At 44.3% G+C, this 18,619-nt stretch overlaps 1 protein-coding gene across 4 annotated transcripts in view; it reads right to left on the bottom strand.

The window, feature by feature from the left end:
- The window catches only part of SLC8A3 (solute carrier family 8 member A3), a 164,909-nt gene that overhangs the window by 118,397 nt on the left and 27,893 nt on the right, over nt 1-18,619 (bottom strand). For all 4 annotated transcript variants that reach the window (XM_028725148.2, XM_028725121.2, XM_028725137.2 and 1 more), the window contains exon 2: nt 3,431-5,256. In XM_028725148.2, coding sequence (XP_028580981.2) covers nt 3,431-5,199 — 1,769 coding nt within the window. In that variant the 5' untranslated portion in view covers nt 5,200-5,256. The remainder of the gene's footprint in view (nt 1-3,430; nt 5,257-18,619) is intronic.

The following is an 18,619-nucleotide window of genomic DNA, read 5'->3' as shown; positions in this document are numbered from 1 at the left end:
GAAGTTACAAACACCCTGCTAGACAATGCTGTCTGCAATTATGAAATTCTTTAAAATACTGTATACACTTGTAGGTTTCAGAGGCACAAAGCAGTGAAACCATGTAACTTCTACTTAGGCATCTCTATCAATAATTAGATACAGACTTACTGTCCTTGCTCTAAAGTCATGGCAGTCTCTCAAAACTGGTAACTTATCTGCCACCTTATTCCCTTACTAAACCACAATGACGTTATGTCTTAAAGTAGGCAGGCATCTGTACTGAATCAAATATCTGTGGATTACTCTACTCTCTTCAGAAATCATCCAGTTTGATTTGAACCCCCAAATCCTTGCTCATATTCTATGATTAAAAAAAGAGAAAAATAAATCAGCCCAACCCATGGGTGCTTCTTCTGTACTAGTTGCTGTGTTTGGAAATCTGCCATGTTGGAAAGCCGTGATGTATGTGCCCTCCAAAACAGCGGCTTGAATTTTAAAATCAATTACTGGAGAAAATGGAACTTCATCTAGCAGGTTCACAGGCATCGCAGTGACAGCACAAGTCCTGCTAAATATATGTAGTTCTCACATTTGCCCTTTGCGGCATCACTTGGGGCAACGTGGCAGCTATTCAATGTTGCAGAATTGGCTCTTGAACTATTAAATGGATTACGTAAAAAAAGAAGAAGAAGAAGATCCAAAGGTCTAATGTGTTTGAGCATGCTACTTTCCCAAAAGGCACTTCAGTGCATTAACCTGGACTAATGATGGGGATGGAATAAGAGGGATATGAGAAGGGCTGCCTGAGGCCCACGTCAACAAGGAGCAGGGGCAGAGGGAAATTCTTCCAGTGGCCTGGATGCTCTCCAGTGGCCTAGCACTCCTCACCAGAAGGCAGGATTCTCTGAGAAAGGATAAAGTACATAGGATCTGTAGAGGCTTGAGCACTGCTGTCCTAGACCTCACAGCTACCTGTCAATCAGCTCTGAAGCTGATAGGACAGAGCAGATGACAGCAGAATTATAGCTGTTGGGTGAGGCTAGTGGATCTTCCATAGGCCCCAACCCAATATGGTGGATGGGACTGCTTAAGGGGGGAGCACCAGGGCGCAGACCTCACAGGTCTGTGCATAGCTGGGACCTCATTGCCACCTCAACTTGCCCCATCCCATGCAATGAGCTTGGAGACACTGCTGACAGGAGGATACCACCGTGTCCACCACCACACAAGCCAACACAGCTGCTAGTATGTGGCCAAAATGAACTCAGTTCCATGCTTATTAAGAGGAAGCCTGCAGAGGCAGAGCGACAGTGATGTAAGCTGCACACCATCAATGGGTTGGCACCGGTGGCAGTACCAGCCCGCCTGTGTAGAACAGCTGGGTTGTGGGATTTGGATCGCTTGCAGAGCCACAGAAATTAGAACTCCCCTCAATTCCACACTCCCTCAACAAGAGAGTTACACAGAAGATCACCTATCCACCAACAACAGAGAAATAATTTCTCCCAACCCACCTCCCTAAATATGGGTGAGGAAACTTTGACCATACTGGAATTACAGAAGCAATAAGCAAGACCCGGCAGCAGGATCCCATCTGCTTCCCACAGAATTGAAGTTTGATTCAGGGGTCTTTTTATTCCCATATTCCGCCCAAGATAAACATTTTTAGGGATTCAGCATGGTTTCTTTCCTTTTTTAATATTTAAATGATACACAAACTTTTGCCACTTAAGGAAAAGCATCATCTCTGGTCATTGTCTCCTAAGTGGTAGGCAGTATCTCCAGGACAGAGCAAACTCCATTTCCTGACTCTTTAATTTTTTCCTGTATACCTACTTGATTGAGATCAATTGGGGGGGGGGGGGCGGTGTGGGACATTTGTGAATGCAGCTAACCTAGTGCTGACATGGAAAAGAACAACTTAGAATTCTAAAGGAAAACAACTTGCAGTTGTAGCTGTTTCGCTTTACCACTCTTTTCTTGTAAATAGAGGTGGTCTTTAGGTTGCATATGACAGGTTTCCATTTGCCTTTTTAAAAAATCTGGCACAGCATCCAGAATCTCCTCCTGAAGGATCGGCTTTTTCCATAATGGAAAATTAGAGAACTATTAATCAAGCATGAACATGTTAACATGTATAGTGCATTTTGCTGGGATGTCACTGGACAGTCACAGAAAATGCAATTATATGATTGTGAATGAAAGAGCAAAATGCCTCTGCCCAGGGGGACATAGGAAGTTTCCTGAGGCCATTGGAGCACCTAGCTCAGTATGGTCTGTTCCTCTTGCATTCCCTAACAAACCCTCACAGTGACAGAGGAATCAACAGAGGCAGGGCAAGTAGAGCAGCATAATAGATCTACTAGAGAGGTTGCCTTAACATGTATTTTATAAAGAGGAAGGTATAACAAATTAAATGTGTGATTAATAAAGCTGTGTCTGTTTTAAGCTTCAAGCTAAAAGAGATGATTACACTGAAGGCATCTTACAGATTTTTCCACCTTTCAACTTTATCTAAAATATTTAAACTGTAGATCAGAGGTGGTCATGCTACCAAACCTTAATAGAGGAATGTACACTGCTGTAGACTTGGCTAGCAGAAGATTTTGTTCCCAGGAATAATTGCAATGTGCCTCATCAAAGATGGTAGAAATCCCTTGGTATGTAAAGGGATTTTATTTGCAGGGGAGCACGTGAAAACTGCTTGGGTTTCCTACCATATTTCTTAAAACCTAATTAGAAGCTTTTATCTCTCTCTTGAAGCAACCAATGTGTTACTCAGACTCAAACTGAACTATCATTATTGGGGGGAAATAGTGATTAATTTGTGGGCTGGAAAGAAGCAGAGGAGAAAGTAACTGATTAGATAAAAAAAATTAAAAAATTGAATCTGAAGAAGTGTGCATGCACACAAAAGCTGATACCCAGAACAAACTTAGTTGGTCTCTAAGGTGCTACTGGACAATTTTTAAATTTATTTTGATTGCACCAGACCAACACCTACCCGAATCTTGTAACTGATTAGATGAACCAGTAAGATCAGGGTATGATGACCAAGGATCTAGTCCTACAACCATAACTCATTCAATCTGATAATAGCATGTGTCAATGACAATTAACTTGGGGAATATTCCTCTAGACCAAGACCCCAATTTTATTTTGGAATTCAATCTTGTCACAATTTTAACAATACTCAAGTAAAGTTTCAAAGGTTTTCCCATTAGGCCATTAAAGAAAAATGCAGCCATATTTCTTCATTCCTAGGAGGAGAGCAGAAAATCCCAGATCCTGCTGTAGGGTTCTTGCCTGGGGGGAGATAAGTATGGAGACTAGAGGGAAGGGAGAGAGGACAGTCCATTACATGTTGCCCTTGTTTACCTGTGATGGAAGAAAATTCTGGAGTTAAATAAATAGTTGACCTCTGAAGAAATTAAAGCAAGGTACTTACACAGTTTCATCGTTCTTGAACTCCAGCTCCCCATACGCATCTTCAAAGTCCTCTCCGCCTCCTTTTGCTGTTCCTTCTACCGTTCTAAAAGGGACTATGACTGTACCTCGGGCACCAGATGTCCTAAGGACTTTCACCTCCATTACCCCAATGCTCTCACTGACATGTATCACGTCACACTCAAAGGTGAAGATGCCCGCATGGTCATCATCTAAGATAGTCACAGTGGCCACATAAGGAGAGGCCAGCATGGCCTTGGGGTATGGCAAGTTATTGAGCTCCGGAGGAGGTTCGTCTGTCTCAACCACCCGCAGGTTGCTGAGGCGCACAAAGAAATGCTCATCTTCCTCAAAGATGTCATCATCAATGATCCCTATAGAGAACTCTTTCTGGGTCTCCCCTGACTTCAAGACAACCGTTCCTTCTGTAAACTCATAGTCAGCCCCCGCATTGGCAGAGCCATCCTCCGTTTTATAGTCCACATAGATTGTCTTGGATATGTCTCCTCCTTTCCGAACGACGGTTAGGAGGACAGCACCACAGTTCTCCAGACACTGGTAGGAGCAAGGATCAAAACAAATTTTTGAGATAAAGTCCTCTGGTTCCTCTGGCCGCACCTCATGCAAGCTAGCACTCCTCTTGGCTTGCTCAGCTGCATGCTTTTTAAGGATATTTCCTGCTCCAGTCATCATCCTGGTGGCCTGAATCCGATAGAACGCCCTGCTCTTTTGCTGATGAGATAAGGCATAGTAATTGGCCATTTCCACCAGCTGGTCTAAGTCTTTCTCTGGGTGTTTTTGCTTCAGATCCTTGAGAATCCGGATCATCTCTTTGCGAGACTCGTCCACCTCTTTCCCCTCCATAGGCACTAGGTTTCCATCCAGAAAGTGAGAGTTCATCATCTTACCGTCCATTTCAATCCCTTTGGGGTGCTCCCCCTCAGTCTCAATGATAATGCCTCTGTGCTTGTCAGTACGGTACTTTTTGTGCATATACTTGTAGAAGAACAGCCTTCTGTCTGCTATCCAAGCCAGGAGGACACAAACAGGGAAGAAGAACAGGGTGAGGAGGCCTTCCCATACCTGGACCACGCCTGGAGAGAAAACCGCAAGGATCATGTATAACCAGATATAGGCGAAGATGCTCCAAGCCGCAGTGACAAAGAAGACCCTCAAATGCTTTATCTTCCTCACCTCGCCATCAGGAATGACATAGACACAGATGGCTATGATAATAAACATATTGAAGGCTGCACTGCCAACTATGGTTGAAGGTCCCAGATCGCCAGCAATGAATCCATGGCCACAGACCTCTATCAATGTCAGGAGGATCTCAGGAGCAGAGGAACCAAGAGCCATGAGGGTCAAATTGGAAACAGTTTCATTCCAAACTCGGATGGTGGTGGTGGTGGTTTCTCCATTGGGTTTCCTGATGGTAACCTCTTTCTCTTGCGAAGTAATGACCTCTATGGATGCCATGAAGCGATCGGCAATGATGGAGACTCCGAGGAACATATAGATCAGTGCCACAAAGTAAACAATAACCCTGGCAATTTTGTCCCCCAGAGATGGGTTTTCTGGGTACCATATTGGCAAGATAACACCCTCCTTGCACACCGAGGAACCTGAGCATGTACTGTTTTGTCCTATGCTGGCTGGATCTGCCCCCGTGCCAGCGTCCACCTGCAGACCATGTAAAAAAAGGACAAAAGTAATGAGCCCAAAACGGAGAAAGGCTGAGCTGACGGGTTGCAACCTTAACCACGCCATACACAAGATTTAGCTTCTACTGTCCAGAGGCAACAGTCTTCTTTCCAGGTTAAGAACCTGCAACAGAAAAGAATGAGAAGTATGAGATGGAAGAAAACAAAAGAAAGCTGTTTCGTACATAAACAAAGTGTTTCACTGTTATTCACCCCAAGTCACATCTACTTATTAAGTACACATGGAAACAGCAACAATATCTGCAGCGCAGGCAAAATTGTAGCACTGATGAGCAAAAAATTCAGAGGCCAAATGTTTACACAGATCCCACAGTGACTAACAGTATAGTTAATTCAGATACCAGTTTCTGGATTGTAATAAACAAAATCTGCCCTTATTCCCTTATGGGGAACACAAGAGCCCTTATAGAGCCCTTTGTAGGTTCTCCATCAGCAGGAGAAAACAACAGAGGCCAACCAGAGAATACTGAGAAGCAAAGCAGCTAGTAAGCCTGATCTTTATTGAACTGTTGCAACAGGGTGTTCCTCACACGCAGGAAAGGAGGAGGACCCAGAACCAAGGTGTGTCTGCCCTTATATAGACATTTTAAATTGCCTTCCCCGGAGCTCAAGACCACCCCCAGAAACATCATACATACATCACAGAAGGGGTGTAACCCAAGACACCCCCCCCCCACAAACATCATACCTGCATCACAGAAAAGGTGGTCTACAACAGAAATTTGCTGTTGTACAGCAAATCACAGAAAAGGTGGTCTACAGACAATGGGAAGGTTCCCTCACCCCCTCCCTCCTTGCAGAGAAAACATTTGGTCAGTTTGGGAGTCAAAATGGTTTCAGGGCAGTCTTCCTGTGCTGCTCCAGACATGTGGTCCACATAGCTATGTACACGCTTGGTTGGTACATTTATAAACATTTATTATATATATAAGACCTTAAATTTTTTATTTCAGGTTGAAAACATTTCCCAAACGGAAACTGAATTATTACCAAGGAAACTCTACCACAAGGGTCAGTCCTACCACGATGCAGATAGAGGTGAAAAAATTGCAGCTACGTGCAACCCAATCCTATCCATATCTATTAAGTTCAGTGAGACTTATTCCTAGGTAAGTCTGTATAGGACTGGATGCAAATCTCCCACTTCCATGGGGGCACACAGGGAATACTACTTCTTTCCCGCCACAGAAATAAACTTCCTGGTTTATTTTGAAGCTATTTGGGGATTTTTCCTCATGTGTTTGTGAGAGTTCTCAGATTTCTCTATATCACTTGTCAATCACTGTTCTGAATTTATTCATTGACTATCAACACTGGAAGGTGAGGACATGCTCATTTCTCATAAAGCAATTGGTTAGAGGGGTTCCTGCACATTTTGCTTCATTATTCTCACTCTATAAGGGCTAGAGACTTAACAATGAAAATAAAATGAAAGCTCAGAGTCTCCCCACACCCAAATGGCCTTGTCACAAGAAGTTTCCAAGCACACTCACCCCGTGAGATGGCACAGCACTACTCTCTGCTCTAACCACTACTCAGAAGTTCCCCCACTGTGCTTAGGAACCCCAGATCCTACTGGGGAGACAACCTTCCGGTTTTTGTTCTGGGGTCTGGGAAACTGCCCGTCACTGCTGGACACAAGAGTCAGCCCATCCTCTCCAGATTCCCTGTATGTACAAGTCCTGTGTGTTGCCACTGCTGGACACAAGAGTCAGCCCATCCTCTCCAGATTCCCTGTATGTACAAGTCCTGTGTGTTGCCAGAGCTGTCTGTTTCATGGGAGTTAAGCCACAGTGCTCTAAAGCAACCAGCCAGCCTACATCATTCTCAACTACACAGCTTATTTTAAACAAGTAATGATCAAGGAAGTGGGAGAGAGGTAAGTAGAGTACAACATAAAAAAGAAGAGTGTAACGGGTAGCTCAGTTAGTTAGAGCATGGTGCTGATAACGCCAGGGTTGCAGGTTGACCCCCTGCGAGGGACAACTGTATATTCCTGCACTGCATGGAATTGGACTACAACTCCCACCATCTCTAGCTAACAGGACCAGTGGTCAGAGATGATGGGAATTGTAGTCCAAAAACAGCTGGAGACCCAAGTTTGGGGAACACTGGACTAGATGATCCTCAGGGTCCCTTCCAACTCTAAAGTTCTATATTCTATGACCAGTATATGGCTAAGCTAGCACCTTTAGGAAACTACCCAGTCCAACAGTGGTACCTCGGTTTAAGAACAATTTGGTTTACAAACTCCGCAAAACCAGAAATAGTGTCTTGGTTTGCAAACTTTACCTCGGTCTAAAAACGGAAGCCAAATGGTGGAAGGGCACCGGTGGGGGGAAGCCTCATTAGGGAAAGCACACCTCAGTTTAAGAACGGTTTCGGTTTGGATTAAGTTTGTAAACCAAGGTACCACTGTACATGGATCCTCTGCATGTTCCAACGACCACCAAAACTCTTAAAAATCACTTTGCCTATATTTTCAGTGTAAAGGGGGAAAGGGGGAAAGGAAAGGACCTGCAATAGCATGAAGCCGATCACTCACAAAGAGACTTTGGCATGGCGGTGGGCTCTCAGTTCAGTCCACATATATCCCTAAACAGAGCTGAGGGAGGAAACAGAGAGAACTTACACTTCTCTGAACAATCTGAGAAGCTGACTCAAAGCCTAGTTCTTATTACTTCTGCTGTGAGCTACTCATTGCTGCAAAGCTGTATCTATAATTTGCTGACACATAAATCTGAATAAGCCCACCTGCAGGCTCTAGTGGCACATGTCATACATTCTGAACCTCTCACTAGTGCGGCTAGAAGAGATTCCAAGAACCCTGCGCACATGGCCAGAGTTAAATAGTTTATATGCATAATCATAGACCAGAAATGTCTCAAATGACTAAAGAATTTGCAGCACTGAGTATATTCCAGGAATCGTTTGAATGTTATCAGTGTGAACAGATGCATCACAAATGGCAGGCTTATCATCATGTTGTGTCATTCGCTTCTACCCCCAAGCAGGCATAATCTGTCCAGTATCAGCAACTACCAATAATTTTTTTATAAGCTTTCAGATAAGTATATATAATGACAAGCAAAACAGGAAGAAAAGAACGAACAGCGACTGCAAATGAACAACAACAAAAAGACCCACCAGGCCTGAAAAATGGAGAGAATTGATTTTGTGGTATCAGAATCACAAATCCATATCAGACATCCTTGGGATAGATGAGGACAGAAAGAAGTAACACATCTCCTTGACATTACACAGATTAATTCAGACATGACATATTCTTTCTGCCTCGCTCTCTGAAAGCCTAGTTATTTATTTCCTTTTCTAATTTGGACCTGACTTTTGGTGTTAGTCTAGGCAGAGAGAAGCTAAGGTTGTAAAGCGGATTCTGGGGTCAACCCTGCAAGCCCTGACTCAAATTAATCACCGAAGATAAATGTTGGTGCAAGGTTCCATGACGACCAGCTTTTAAGACAGGGATATCCTTTTCTGTATTCGTGTAGAATACAGTGCCTGGCCGGGGGGGGGGGGGAGGCTTGAAGATCATTGTCCTCTTAAACCAGTGTGGTGTAGTGGTTAAGAGCGGTAGACTCGTAATCTGGTGAACCGTCTCCGCTTCTCCACATGCAGCTGCTGGGTGACCTTGGGCTAGTCACACTTCTCTGAAGTCTCTCAGCCCCACTCACCTCACAGAGTGTTTGTTGTGGGGGAGGAAGGGAAAGGAGAATGTTAGCCGCTTTGAGACTCCTGAAGGGGAGTGAAAGGCGGGATATCAAATCCAAACTCCTCCTCCTCCTCCTCCTCCTCCTCCTCCTCCTCCTCCTCCTCCTCCTCCTTCTTCTTCTTCTTCTTGAGGTAGAAAAATATGTGGCTGCATAGATATGCAGCGTTCCACATGGGAGAACTATCCTACGGGCCACATCCAATAGGTTTTTTTATACCCCGCAAACATCTCAAAAATTGTCGTTATTTTTGTGTGTGTGTGTGTTGTCCTACAGGTCACCTGCTGTGATACCATGATACCAAAAGGGCTGGGTTTTTTAAAACAAAAAAACCCAGCCTCCCCCCCATTACATTTTTACACTTTTTATTGATTTTAATCCCCACACTGATTATTGATTTTAATCCCCACCCCAAGACTTGCCTTTGAGGTGGTCTGGAGTGAATATACAAATGTAGCTGAGCAGAGAAAAATCTACTTAATAACATGCTTGTCACCTGATGTGATGGTGAACTGTCCGATCTAACACCACGGATGGATCTTCTTTATCACATCACCACAAGCAGAAGGGTTTTCAGTGGTGTGAGTTTACACGTTCAAGCTGCATGTTATCCAGTGTCAACTAATCAAGGGGAGGGGGGGAGGAATTGAGCAGCTCACAGGCATGTGTGAACTGAAGAGGTGCTGCTCGGTAGAGAAAGGACTGTAGGAAAGTTACAATCTCATGGCCAGCACAGGTTTAACACCACAGGCAGAACTTGCATCTCAGAAACAAAAACAGTTCACGTGTTAATTTACAGTTCACATGTTCATCTTACGTCTAAAACAATGAATACGTGATCCCGCTTCTCAACTGTTTCAGTTGTTTTTAGATGGATTTGGAAAGAGAGAAATAGCCATGTTTTAATTGGCCAGGAGAATTTGTTTCCCACAGATCAGGGCAAAGAGATGGAAGAGGAAACATTGAAGGAGTAAGCTGTCACTTGTGTAGGTGCCACACAAATCGTGCTATTCATGGGAACAGGGGATCCTCTCTCCCATTGATTCAAAAATTCTGCATCAGAACAGAAATGTCTATCTTGATAGCCTGCTTTTAAAACTGACCTCATACGAAAATTGTCCTTCTGGTTAGAAGGCAGCTGTATGAGTTTCAGAGTCTTTGCATTAACACAGTGTTTCCCAACCGGTGTTCCGCGGCACACTAGTGTGCCGCGAGACGTTGCCTGGTGTGCCGTGGGAGGGAGGCGGGCGCTTTCTCGTTCGCGCCCTGCAGCGAGAAGGGCAGCGCAGCGCCACAGAAGAGGCCCAGGAGGCAGCAGGCGCCCAGCGCGCGCCCGAGTCCCGCCCAGCTCGCCATGTCCGCCCGCAGCATTGGCGACCCGAGCCAGGCTCCGCGCGCGACGCCCGTCTTATGGCGCGCGCCTCTGCCGAACACTCAGCCCCGGCGCGAGCGGCTTAGCAACGCCGTCCAATCAGGGCGCATCTCGGCTGGGCGGCCGCGGCATTCTGGGAAATGTAGTCCTCGGGCAGCAGCGGCATTCTGAGAAGGCGCGCTTCTTCGCCGCTGCGCCTTTTCTTCCTCATTCCTTCTTTGCTGGCAACGCAAAAAGAGGCGGAGGAGGAAGAGCTGCTGGAAATGCCTGCGTGGGCATCGGTGCGCGCAGGAGATTTAGGCCGGGTGGGCTTGTTAGAGTCAAGATTTTATTTTGTTTATGTCCATCTTGCTGTTCGTGATACTAAACTACTCTTTATAGATCTCGTTATAACTTGTGTGGGGATTGCTTAATTTCGTTGTGGGCGCTTTGATACGGTTTCTTATGAGTGCATTTGGGTAATTATGTAAATATTGCCATGTCGTAAGCCGCCTCGAGCATGGTTTTTAACTATGGAAACAGCATGCAAATGACGATGATATCTAGGGAGGTTTCAAAGGCTTTGTAAGCAGAGTGAAGGAAAGAAATCCAGATGTGATTGTTACGCATTGTTTTTTGCACCGTGAGGCCCTCGTAGCCAAGACTTTACCAGCAGACCTAGTTCATGTGTTGGATGATGTTGTGCGCATGGTAAACAGGCCCAGGTTGCGCACTGAATAAAGTATTTTATAATTTTTCATATTTCTGTTTACTTACTATTTCATAATAAAGTAATTATAAAATACTATCTTTGTGTTTATTTGATTCCTATTAAAGAGAGTTACTTTATATATAGTCAATATAGGCACAGAGTTAATTTTTTAAACATTTTCTAATGGTGGTGTGCCTCGAGATTTTTTTCATGAAACAAGTCTGCCTTTGCCCAAAAAAGGTTGGGAAACACTGCATTAACAGTATACTGCGGAATTAATTACCGGCTTCTGTTTCTAAGCTGAGAGGTAGAAGCAGCAGAGCCTCCTGTTTTCGTGGGCTTTGTTCAAAGCAAGAGAGCAAGATCAAAAGATCGGGTGTGTTTTGTGTACCCTGTGCAGAAAGACTCACCAGAGAGCAATTTTTTTCAATAAAAACCACATTGTGAATGTATTGCCAACAGCTGAAAATAAATATGTAAATTAAATAAGAAAAGCTGCTTTCACACAGCTCAGTTCTCTTGTTAACAGTATGTGGATATTAAAGCCCACATTAGGAGAGCTCTTCTTATGCATAATTTGCATGTGCAATTACTTTGATTGCGCTGCACATTGCATGATTATGCACATACAAATTGTACCTGCAAAAAAACCCAATGCACTTAAAAAACCTAGGCTTGGATTTTGGCAATGGTATCTGTACTTTTCTGCAAATGAACCGACAAAAATTCTTAAGAGAGAGGCAAGTTTGTTTTTTTTAAAAAAAAAAATGCATTACAATTTGTAATCCAAATTGTCACCAGAAATTTATTATGTACTTACTTACTACATTTTTATGCCATCTTTTCCTCCAAGGAGTTCAAAGAGGCACACATGGTTCTCTCCTCCACGTTTTATGCTCACAACATTCCTGTGAGGCAGGTTGCACTAAGAGAAAGTAACTGGCCCAAGGTTACCCAGTGAGCTGAGTGGATATCCGAACCCTAGTTTCCCAAGAGATAGCCCAACATTCTAGCCATTACACCACACTGGCTCTAAACCCTAGAGAAAAATTTTGTGGCTTGGAAAGAGCCCTAAAGAGAGGATTTCTAGAATGTTCTGCTAAACAACTAGTAATCAGTGACTAAAAGAAAACAGAAACTAAAAGAAAAGAAAACTAAAAGTCTTGAATTTCTACATATCCTTTTCCACAAAGTTCCAGCAGTCGTGATCTCAACTAGATATATGTTACAACCTGGATCTCTAGAGCAGCCTTTCCCACCAGACTTTTGGACTACAACGCCCATCAGCCCTAACCATTGGCCACGCTGACCAGGGCTAATTAAAGTTGGCAGTATGAAATACCAGGTATGGGGATGGCCACTCTAAGGGTGTGAGTTGTAACAGGATTTCTAAGAAAGAGAGTTTAGAGCCGAGGTTCTCACATTGTGGTCCATGAGCTCCTACCAGGCCAATGTGTGGAAAGGATCAAGAACAGCTGAGCTATGCACAACTCTCAAAATTCCCTAATGCTATTTGAGGGAAGAGAACTTGCAGGGAATTTTTTCATCAGATTTCTTCAGTGGGAGGAGAAATCATCCAAAAGATGGGACTCGCTATTACCAGAGGCAGTTTCACAGCTTATTTCTTTTTTCCTAACTTCTCCCCCTACCCCAGCACCAGTGTTAGCAGCCTGGCCATCTTAGGAGCCAACTCCCTTCGCCCCCTCAATAAAATACCCTAACCCCCCCCCCCAAGTTGATGGGCATTGCCATTCAAATGACGTGCATGCATCCCATTATGTGATCAATGCTACAGTGTGGGGCTTACTCTCCCCCCTCCCATTTATTATATTCAAGCTGGCACTCCTGCTGGCCATCATTTTGCATCCTCCATAGATCCCCGTCAACCCTAAACAATTGAAGCAGCGTCATACCGCTATAATCAGTCACGCCTTCTCCCAAAGAATCCTGGGAACTGTAGTTTGTTAAGGGCACCAAGAGTTGTTAGGAGACCTCTATTCCCTTCACAGAATTACACTTCCACAAAGTTCCCTGGGAAGAGGAATGGATGGTTAGGCACGCATAGAATTGTTAAATATGCACAATCCGCCCTGTAGTCTTCAACACTGACTCTTACACTAACATTTCCATTTAACATACCAGTATTCTTGAGAATGTCAACCTATAAACAAATGGCAGACTCATTCTTCAAGCATAGATATTTATGCAGCTGAAATGGAAGGTGTCAATAGGCTTGTAGGGGCAGGGGATCCCAATGTTTGCAAAAAAAAAAAAAAGGGGGGGGGGTAGAATCTAATGAGGATTGAGCATTCTCAGTGGTCCACAATTGCTGGCTATTATTATTATTTTTATTAGCTTTATAACGGTAAAGGTAAAGTGACCCCTGACATTAGGTGCAGTCATGACCGACTCTGGGGTTGCGGCGCTCATCTCGCTTTATTGGCTGAGGGAGCCAGCATACAGCTTCCGGGTCATGTGGCCAGCATGATTAAGCCGCTTCTGGCGAACCAGAGTAGCACACAGAAACGGCGTTTACCTTCCCGCCAGAGTGGTACCTATTTATCTACTTGCACTTTGACGTGCTTTCGAACTGCTAGGTTGGCAGAAGCAGGGACCAAGCAACGGGAGCTCACCCCGTCGCGGGGATTCAAACTGCCGACCTTCCGATCGGTAAGCCCAAGCGGCACAGTGGTTTAACCCACAGCGCCACCCATGCCCCTATTAGCTTTATATACCACCCTTAATCAAAAGATCTCAGGGCAGTTCAGAAGAGAAAATTGCAAGATAAAAACACAAAAAAGCAATTAAAACAAACACAACAAAACAAAACAATAGCCCTCTCCCCTCCCATAAGCACTTTTAAAAGGCTGTAGAATATTAATCAGTCAAACGCCTGGTTGAAGAGGAATGTTTTTGCCTGGCGCCTAAATATATATAAAGAAGGCACCTCCCTGGGGAGAGCATTCCACAAACGGGGAGCCAGTGCAGAAAAGGCACATTCTCGTGTTTCCACCCTCTGGACCTCACGTGGAGGAGGGACACAAAGAAGGGCCTCAGGTGATGAATGCAGAGTCTGAGTTGGTTTCTATGGGGAGATGTAGTCCTTGAGGTATTGCAGGTGAAATGGGGAGAATGGAATGGAGTATTCAGGAAAACCAGGTATGCCTGGCTGGCTGGAACCCTGAATTGAAAACTCCACACTGCAACAGTTTGTTACAGATCTCACTTGTAAAATAAAATAATACTAATAATAATAATAATAATAATAATAATAATAATAATGTGCAAAAATGATAATCAAAATATAGAGCTGCTAAAATAACCCACCCACCCTACATTACAAATGAGTAAAGAAGCTCTAGCATCTAAGAGTCTTACTGACTTCAATTAAGCTTATACTCCCTTGTAAATGCACACGAGATTGATGCCTGAATCTCTGCAACTGTTTTCCACAACCTCTGACATCAGGAAGAAGGTGGAGCCAAGAGTTTATCTTGTTCATTTGCTGTCACAATCATATCACTTACAAATATCTTTCAGCTCAGTTCTTTAAAAAAATATTTTAGGACATGCACAGCTCAGATTGTGGACAGTGCTCAAAAAGGGATTGTGTCATTTTAAGCCTGAAGCAGGACATGAATTTAAAAACAGCACTGCCAGATGCTCACTCGGATGGATTCCTAAAGAGGTTCACGGCAGAGAGAAGTCTAGCAGGTCTGCTGCTCTCTTCACCACCAGTCTCGGCTCTGGTTGCTGTAGGAAATAATCTTTCCACTATGCCTGCAGTGAATAGAGGACTAGCTGGGCTGGAGAGACCACTGTAGCATAAATAGCTAAAGGCAGAAAGGGCTCCTGCTTTTTCTCCAGGAAAACTAAAACCTGAAATTTGTTTGTTTAAAAAATGCTGCTTGGATGTAGGAAATGTCCAGCATCACAAATCTAAACATCACCATGTCCTTTTTGTCCTATTTAGAAACTGTTGTGTGTGCTACATCTTCCAAACATATCCAATTGTGGGGGAAAACACTGGGCTTCTCCCCTCCTTCAAAGGAGATTATCTCCACGTAGAAACATGGCACATGCGAAGTACTAAGGACTGCTGACTTAAAAGCAGGCTTCTCCAACCTGGAGCTTTCTGGTCATGTGGCCAGCTTCTGGTGCAACAGGACACTGTGACAAGTGCCAGAGAGCATGGAAACGCTGTCTACCTTCCTGCTGCAGCGGTACCTATTTATCTACTTGCACTGGTGTGCTTTTGAACTGCTAAGTTGGCAGGAGTTGAGACAGAGCAACAGGAGCTCGCCCCATCATGGGGACTTGAACTGCTGACCTTGAGATTGGCAAGCCCAAGAGGCTTGGTGGTTTAGACCACAGCACCGCCCACTCCCTTGCCAACCAACTAGGGTGGCTATAAAAGAGGATTAGACAAATTAATGGAGGAGAATACTATTAATGGCTACTAGCCACCATACCACTGCCCTGCCTCCACAGTCAGAGGAAGTACAGTGGTACCTCAGGTTACAGACGCTTCAGGTTACAGACTCTGCTAATCCAGAAATAGTACCATGGGTTAAGAACTTTACCTCAGGATGAGAACAGAATTTGTGTGGTGGCGGCACAGTGGCAGCAAGAGGCCCCATTAGCTAAAGTGGTACCTCAGGTTAAGAACGGTTTCAGGATAAGAACGGACCTCCGGAACGAATTAAGTTCGTAACCCAAGGTACCATTGTAACGCTTCTGAATACCAGTTGGTGGAAATGGCAGGAGGAGAGACACAGATTTTATCAAGGTTATTCAGTTAACTTCATGAATATGGCTAGAAGCTGCTTGCTGGTTTCCCCCAGACATTTGGATGCTGGAGCCAGTGGCCTGAACCAGCAGCCTCTTTTCAAGTTCTTAGAGGTCTCTACTTAAAAGCACCTTCGGAACTCTCTGCTGAAAGGCAACCCCCATCTTTGCCTTGTAACACTAATGCAGGGGATGCTTGCAAAGAAACATTGACCCATGGGTAGGGAGTACAGTGGTACCTCGGGTTACATATGCTTCAGGTTACATCCGCTTCAGGTTACAGACTCCACTAACCCAGAAATAGTACCTCGGGTTAAGAACTTTGCTTCAGGATGAGAACAGAAATCGTGCTCTGGCGGCGCAGCGGCAGCAGGAGGCCCCATTAGCTAAAGTGGTGCTTCAGGTTAAGAATTCAGTTTCATGTTCCGGACCTCCGGAACGAATTAAGTACTTAACCCAAGGTACCACTGTACATAAGTATTTCTTTATCCATAACTATTCTCTGAAACCGCTCCCTTCCCAACTGTATTTCCTCATTTTCTGCCAGTCAGCTCTCAGACCAGAAATAGCAGCCCAGCTGAGAAGGAAAAGTCACTTAGGGGAGGGGATGTGTAGGAATATTATTAGTAGAGGAGGGAGGTTAAGCAACTTCTGCCCCCAAATCTCCCCTGCCTCCTCATCACTGTTAAGTGGCAAACAATGCTTGGGTTGTGTGTGCTCAGGCAATACGCAGTTCTGTCCCCTCAATTGTGAATCACTGGCCGAGCAAGTACGGAATGGCATAGAATTGTTATTTCAAAGAATGGATAAACACAGCACTCACAAGAGAGAGAGAGACAAAAGAACAACCGCCTCCAAAAGGAGAAAGAAAGGTTCTGTTGATTTCTGCAACAAACTAGATGTACATATTGAGGGTTGTATCCAGTTGTGTCCCTCCACTGGTGAAAGGCTCTTTGCTTCCATGAACAGAAAGAAGGAGGCAGTCCGCCTTTCTCCTACCTCCAGATGCCTCCCACCCTCTGAAGTAAATTTTTAGATGCAGAAGGATACAGAGGGAAGGGAGAATCAGTGAAAATCTCTCTCTCTCTCTCTCTCTCTCTCTCACACACACACACACACACCCTTTCATTCCTCCACTGGATCCAAGAGGCTTCCATCAGTGGAGGAGCACAGCTGGATACAACTTTGAAAGACTAGACTTGACTGATTTTATCATTATTGATCGACAGTGTGTACACCCCCCATGGTATTTATACTTTCTCTATCTTTGTGTTTCTCTTTCTTCCTGAAACATTTTTATAAATAGAAATATGCAGACTTAAGGATCACTTGACATGGATTTGTTACCCTTTCACACACTTTCCATCACTTTTTTCATAATTGCAATCAAGGCTGTACATATAAGGGAGGATATTCACTGCCCTTTCAGCACCTGCTTCTGGCTGAAATTGGGGTTTCTAATCCTTTTAATTTATTGTAAGGGTCTAAAACAAAAAGGGTGGTTGTGCTTCCAGGGTCAAAACTACACATTATGCAGGAGAACCATGACTGGATTTTCTAAATTGTTTGGTTCGTGAAATACTTGCCACTGGGTTTTTGTTTCCTAGGGTGGGGGAAGAAGAGATTTCCTTAAACTGCTATTTGCCAAGGTGCTGTTGACTATGGGTTTCTGGATTGCAATCTGGGACGATGCTTGTTATTGGAAGATACATGGGGGAAGGAAGACATTTAGATACCCCTTGCCTTCCCCACCCAACTGCTCCAAGAACAAACGCCAGGAGATCCAGTTGCTCCAACTTTGCCACCACCCTGCAGCTCTGCCACATCACACAAGCCACTACACACACACATATAGCAGCCACAGGTATTTATAAAGCAGATGAGTGACAGAAGACTATAGTTATTTGCACATCCTCCCCACTGCAACAGCATTTAAGAAGAGTAATCGCACTCCAATGTACTCCACATCCTTACTTTGCCAGGTGTCTTGCTTCACATTTGCCTTCATGTAAAACATCCCAAATGCTGGGCAGACCTAGTCAGAATTTTACTGATACACGGGGGCCAGGTTGGGAAGATGAATTTATTTGTCTGCTTGATGAGAGGTGTATACTAGCCGCTTTCCACATCCTAACAGCAGGAGCCAATTGTTAAGTATAAAAGATGAAGTGGTTGTCTTTCCCTCAGCGTGACCCTGTGGCACTCTTTGCAGAACAGACTCTCCAGGGAAGAAAGAGCACCTGGAAGCAAGCTGACTAGTCCTCATGAACTCCCAAGAGGAAGCTTGAAAGCCTTTACTTCCTGCTTTACTTCCTTCATGGAACTGTTTTATTCTTCTTAAAAGGAGGGGGGAAAAGGTACAGAAATGGGTTGATTTATATATTTGTTCAAAACATTTATATCCTGCCTTTCCAATACCAAGCCTTCAAGGTGGCTTACAAAATCAATAAAAACCATTTCACAATATAATCCACATAAAAAGATCCAATTAAATGTTGCAGCGGCAATAGAGTAGGATACTGTCATAATGTCATTCACTAAACGTTCGGGAAAAGAAAACAGCTTTATCTCGACACCTAGAAGACAGAAGAGGAGATGCTGAGTTACTATTTCTAGAAAGGTTATTCCGTGATCACGGAGCCAGCAGAGAAAGCTTAGCCTGAGTCGCCAGTCAACTAGCCTTTGCAGGTAGGAGCACCTGGAGGCGAGCCCAATAATCTCAGTGAACAGGCAAATTGGTATTAGAAAAGGCACTCCGATTTGCAGCTGGAAAGCAGGGTTTGAAAGATGAGGTTCAGTTTACAAGTGGGTCCCATAAGGATGAGTAAATTTTCCTCAGATCTCAAAGTGGGTCTCGCTTCAGAACATTTGAGGAGCCCTGATTGAA

Source organism: Podarcis muralis, chromosome 1 (assembly GCF_964188315.1).
Source record: "Podarcis muralis chromosome 1, rPodMur119.hap1.1, whole genome shotgun sequence".
NCBI classification, from domain to species: domain Eukaryota; kingdom Metazoa; phylum Chordata; class Lepidosauria; order Squamata; family Lacertidae; genus Podarcis; species Podarcis muralis.
This window is presented reverse-complemented; position numbering and strand designations above follow the sequence as displayed.